This window comes from Tetrao urogallus (assembly GCF_951394365.1).
Source record: "Tetrao urogallus genome assembly, chromosome: 4".
NCBI classification, from domain to species: domain Eukaryota; kingdom Metazoa; phylum Chordata; class Aves; order Galliformes; family Phasianidae; genus Tetrao; species Tetrao urogallus.
Window position 1 is genome coordinate 58,526,454 of NC_136817.1, and position 6,000 is coordinate 58,532,453.

At 39.1% G+C, this 6,000-nt stretch overlaps 1 protein-coding gene across 1 annotated transcript in view; it reads left to right on the plus strand.

Moving 5' to 3' along the window:
* Positions 1-2,299, plus strand: part of SLC2A9 (solute carrier family 2 member 9) — a gene marked incomplete at both ends in the record, with an annotated part of 82,552 nt that extends 80,253 nt beyond the window's left edge. Inside the window, one exon of the mRNA XM_079534824.1 lies at positions 2,042-2,299. Within this exon, the coding sequence (XP_079390950.1) occupies positions 2,042-2,299 (258 nt within the window). The remainder of the gene's footprint in view (positions 1-2,041) is intronic.
* Between the last annotated feature and the right edge of the window lie 3,701 nt (positions 2,300-6,000).

Here is a 6,000-nt window from a genome sequence, read left to right on the forward strand (position 1 = left end):
TGCAGGATTTTTGAACTCATTTGCAGGACTCATTTGCAAGAAAAAATACTTTTTATCTTGTTCTCTCTGAAATTTCATCTGGAGGCCTTTGGGGGCTATATCTAAAAGGAAAAGCAGAAATTAAGGACAGCAAGTTTATTACCAGTAATCGTAAACATATTATGTAAAATAATTGCAAATGAATCGTGCAGTAATGACAGTGTTCAGTGCAATCAGAAAAGGTTTCAGCACAAATCAAAGAAGTTAATAAACATTAATTCAAATAATGGTCAGCAAAGAAATAATCAGGAGTGACAAAGTTGGGAGAAACCTGTGTCAGCTTTACCAAGATGCACAGTGAACTGGTGGTCAGGCTAAGTAAAACTGGACATTAATGGTTTATTTGCGTCAAGGAGAAAGTCTAGTTCAATTAACATCTTAAAATGGGAAAAACATAATTCTAGATTGGAATCATACCATTGCAGTGAACAGTAATTACACATGCAGAGAAGCCAGATGCAAAATTTGGATTTTTTTAACATGACAGAATGAGTTATGAGGCGCCGTGAAGTTATTTTTTCCTGTCTACTGAATTCATTTGCTTTTGCCTCTGTACAAGCTTGAAAGCCATATCAGTTTCCTTCCCAGAATATTTTTCCTCCTCATCACCCGTGCTCATTGGCTTGTGATTGTCAGGTTGTTCAGGAGTTTGTGCTTCTAAGATTTAACAAAAAATGTATCAGTGATTTCAAGAGTCCATAGGCAGTGTTTCAGAGGATGCACTTTCGAGCCTTTCCTATTACAGTCTGGAGCAGAGGGGCTGAACTAGGTAATGAATGATCCATGGAAAACATTGTGACCAGGCAGCCATGAAGCTGGAGAAGTTTATTTTTTTTCTTCTTCATTCCACAACGTGACTTCATATTCTTCTTCCATGCTATATTTTATGTATGCTGAGCAAGTGAAACATAAAAACAGTGCCAGGAATTGCATAACCCCTTAGGATTCCTTACCTACCCTATAATATAGAAATGGTGGACATATAGCTTATAGAAAAGTTGGTGTTATGTCATGGTTTAGTGTTGTCATGATTGTTTCATATATATATATATATATATTTAATGGCAATTGTAAATATGTCTGGGAACTCACAGCCACAAATTTTAACCAGTGTAGATTTCTCCATTCAAACACCTCATATTGAGTCTGAGACATTAATTTCTCCCCATGCTCACTATTCTGACCTCACCCTAGGCAGTGGAAAGAGTGCCTTATTTGTGGATCTGGAGATACCACTTTTTGTTAATTTTGCCCTTGTTAATTAAAGCAAGTAAAAATGTTCATTAGACATTTGCTTTAAGAGCTCAAAGACAACTATAGGGATCCTGGACCTTTGAATTTCTTCAGGAGTTAGGGATAGTAGTTCTTAGATTCCTCTCTAGCAAGAAAGAAGTATATTTTATGGAATTTGTTCTTCTTGAAGCTCTTGTAACCTTGGAAATGATAGGAATGTCTGCCTGTTTTCCTCCTTGTTTATTTTGCAAATCTCAGAGCTGTAACATCTGTGACGCAGCTGCCTCTGGCTATAACAAGTTTCTCGTCTGTCATGTACAGCTGCAAGATATCACAAAAGCATGCCTTCTTTTTGTACCTAGAAATTGAGAGGTTGTATTCAGAGCAGCCTGGTGAAAAACTTGCCTTATCTCCAGCAGTATTGCACAAGTGCAAGGCTGGGTCAAGCTGTGCAGGCATCAGAAGCCCTGCTTCCCCCTGCTGCTAGTGCATGCAGCCCCAACCTGATGCCTTCCAGCACCTCTGCCTGCAGCCTGTTGCAGCTCCGTCTTTGGGCCACTGGTGCTGGAAGAGCTGCAGATTCATGCATTTTTATGAACTTCTAAGGCACTCTGACTTGCAGTGAATGCCAGCACTCACAATACTTGCCTAAAAATTGCTCCACACCGCCCACTTGGACTTTCACTCCATTTCTGATGTTAATTTTCTTATGACTTTTTTTTGCCTTGATGCATGCAATGACCATATCTCACTTGTTTTCTGTTCACAGAGTGGTTTACAGAACTACTGCTTCCTCGTGTTTGCTGCCATCTGCTTTGCAGGAGCAACCTACCTGTTTTTTGTCCTGCCTGAAACTAAGAACAAGACATTGGGTGAGATCAGCCATGCATTTGCCAAAAGAAATAAAGTCTCCTTGGAAATGCAAGAAATGAACCATTACCCAGAAGAGAGGAAATCAAGTGCTGAGCAAGAATCAAACTTCACTTCTTCAGTGGACAATGGGGAAACAAAACATGCAATTGTGTAAAACAGGGATGTTCTTTTGGGGTGGCTGGGGGGAAAATATGTTCTTTTCATTGAGTATGTTTATAGTAATTGTATTTTTAATGTGACAACATGAACTACTTCCTCCTCAAATATGTTTTAAAGTGAGTACAGGTGAACTCGTTAGCAGCTAGGGAGATGTAGGGGAACTTGGAGGCAGAGTAGCAGCAGCTGTTTAAATAAGTAAGAGCCAGAGTTTTCTTGGACACCTGCGAAGTAGTGGGGTGGAGGAATGTAGACCTGGGGAATATAGCATACTGGCAGTGGGGAGCAGTAGTTGGCCAGGCACTGTTGTGTGTTGATGGTGAGGTGTGTGTGCACCTGGCAGGAGATGAATGGGAAGGAGTGCCAGTAAGGATAGGGTTGCTAGGAATCAACATGAGCCAACCTGAAATGGGACCAGCTTTCCTTGCTCCCAGTTGGTAAGCCTACACATGAGAAGTGAGGAAAAAGAAGACAGATGATGCTCCTCCAACCTTCCAGTCCTTCTCCAGCTATTTTGGCTTTTCTCTGCTTCTTATGAAGACCTCCCAGCTATTCGTAACTGGGAAGCTATAGGGCCTGATGGGTTTCTTTATCTGACCTGCAAATCATAATCTATGATTTTCTTATAGTTTCTGAGTTTGCTGGCACTGCATTTCTGTGAGATACATATACATATTTTTATAAGACTGTTTCTAGAATTTTTAGTATGAAAGGAAATCTAACCCTCATATTGAAGGGAAAGAACTTTGATAGTAGTTGTAGGGTGTAGCATTGAAAAGAAAACCAAATACCAAGTTTCCCAAGGGTGTTTTTTGTTGTTAATTTTTCTTTGGGTTTGGCTTTTTTTAAATTATTCTGTTTGTGTAAAATGATAACCAATTCCTCTCTTCCAAGTTCCTTTTAAAACAAGCCTTAGGAGCCAAAATTTCTCTAAGACCCAATAACCACCATTTCTTAACACTCAAATTTCCAAAGGAACTTGGAAATCTATTTCTTATTTAGACATTAATTTGGGCTCAATTCTTAAGCTCTGGACCTTCTCCATGTTTATAAGCTTCTAAGCTACTTAATGCTCTTAAAACTGGACTTAAAATCTGCGTAATGTCATGATAGCAAGACTCAGCAGGTTGCCAAGTGGTAGGTGATCCATTGCCTTTCATTTAGGATATTTTTAACAAACACTTATTTTCAGTTTGTGATTATGATAATGGTTTTTCTTTTCTCTTTAAGTAACTTGGATGCTAAGGGTGTAAATAAGCAATTGAATAGCTGTTGTTTCATATGAAAAGTCAGTAAGTCTTAGTGCTGCTCTCAGTGAGGAGTATGGCACAAGAAGCAAGTGCAGCATTTAGGTAGAGCCAGCTGCTTCCGTAAGTTACATTTACTAATGTCCAAATTCATAAATTTGGGATTAAATATATATATATACTCATATATATCCAAAATATAAATGTATATGACTATACATATATTCATATATAGAGCAAGAAATAAATGGATAATTGCTTTCTAGTATTTATTCTGTTCAGACTTCCCTGACTACTAAGCTGCTTATTGTTTTGTTTCATACTGTAAATTAAGATCAAAGATCCTGATAGCTATTACTTCTAAATGATGTATAGGGTATACTGTGATTTATTTATTTGTGATATACTTGCTGCACACACCGTAAGCATAGATTACCTAATAGGGCAATTTCACCATTGGGTAACAAAAGAAAATTGTTCTAAGACTTTATGCCTGGATTTATCCTATTTTATCGGGCTAGAGATTCAGCAATAAGTCAGACAGAAAAAAAAGATACATGTAAGGAAGAGAGTTAAGAATGAAGATTCAGATTTATTATACTGGTGCTACTTTTAAGAAACTGAGTGTATCAGGGCGATACCAACTGATTATGAGATACAGAAGCTAATCAAATACTATGGAGAAAAATGAAGAAAGGTGTCTTCAATAACCCCTTCTAAAGTTGTATACCTAAGAAATGGATATGTCTTCTTTTGGTGGCTCTTGTTGCCTACCCACGTGTTACGTGAGGCTTTCTAAGTGGTGGCTAGGTAAAAAATGAACTTGAACGCTATCCCTACGGACCATTTCCAGAAGAAATTCTTCTACTGCCTGGAGAGCAAGACTGGCAAATTCAGACCCTCTCATTCAGGTTGAAAATTATTTTGCAATTAGGGCTACTGACATGAAATGATGTGATCTTACTGAGATGAGGTGGCTGGACTAGAATCCATTATTATTGTCAAAATTAGAAAAATGTAGCACTCAGTGCTATTCGTTGATGTGCATTACAGCAACATTATCGACAAATAATGCCTACCAGATAACTTCAATAAAATATCATGTTGGCCTAATAGAGCAGCTCAGCTGGGCTTCTGCAACAGGATAAAATTATCTTACTATTGTTTAAAGTTGCATCTGGAGCCCAGCTATAAACATGTTGACCAAAGGATGTTCAATAGAATTTCATATCGCAGCTCGGGGGATTGTGCATTATTAACAGTAGGGGTTGTGTCCCCCTTGCCTCTCTCTTGCCATAGCCCAGATAGACACACTCCATATGCACACTTTCTGCAGACGGTGACTGCAGACAAGGACAGCGGTTGCCTCTCCTCTGCCCTTTGCTCCAGCCCATGGCTCAGTTGCAAATCGTTCCATCCTCCTGATGTACTCTGGTGCAGGTGCTCTGCTTGCTGGCTAAGGAAGTGGCTGCTGTCTCCTCTGCCTGGGGCTGTGGAAGTTTCTGAGGAAGCTGCAGATGTGCGGGTACTGTGTAACTTCTCATCTCTCACCCTGAAGAGAGTTTTGTGTTGTTAAATTTGTTTGGTAATTTTTTTTTTTATTTCCAATGTTATGCTGCTATAGCTTCTCCAGCAACAAAAGGACAACATAGAAAATATCACCAATGTTGTTTGGTTTTCTGGTTGAATGTGTCATGTCTGTGGCCATGTGTTTGTCAGTGGTGCTATGTGGAGCCGGGTTCAGTTTTCCAGTTTCAGGGACATACCATTACTTGGTTTTTCTTTGTACAAGCATTGCTGGTGGGTTGTGTGTGCTTGATCAGCCATGTCCACGCACAAAGACTGCAAAATAAATCTTTGGAATTAAATACATGATGGAAGTTTTCTTCTGACTAAATCTGAATCTCCTCAGCTGTCCATGTTCAGCTCTCTGGACGTTTTGTATGTCCCAGTACAGGGCTGTTTGTCCCTTCATATGAATGACTCAACTCAATTTGGACTCTGCCTTTGGCTAGTTGGAAGTTATGAAGAAGAAATATCAGCCCTGAAACTGCATATTTTATGGAGTATTACTTATATTCTGCTTCCCAAGACAGATTCCACACTTAATTCTTTCATATTTTCATTTGTGTAGGGAACCTGCTTTGGCAGGGGGGTTGGACTCGATGATCTCTGGAGGTCCCTTCCAACCCCTACAGTTCTGTGATTCTGTGATATGTTTATATTATTAGGCTGTGGAAATAAAAATAGAGGTATCAGTGAGGGGTATTAAAACTGGCTAGTGGTAGAAATAAAGGTGTGTAAGAGTTGTTGAACCCAGGGGGCCTTTTTTGCAGAAAGCTGCAATTTGCTATCAGTGATTTTGATTTCCTAAATTTCTTTTTGATGTGGAATTCAGCCAAATGACTTTCTGGTACAGAGATATGCAAAACTTGAGATTTCAAATGTGCAT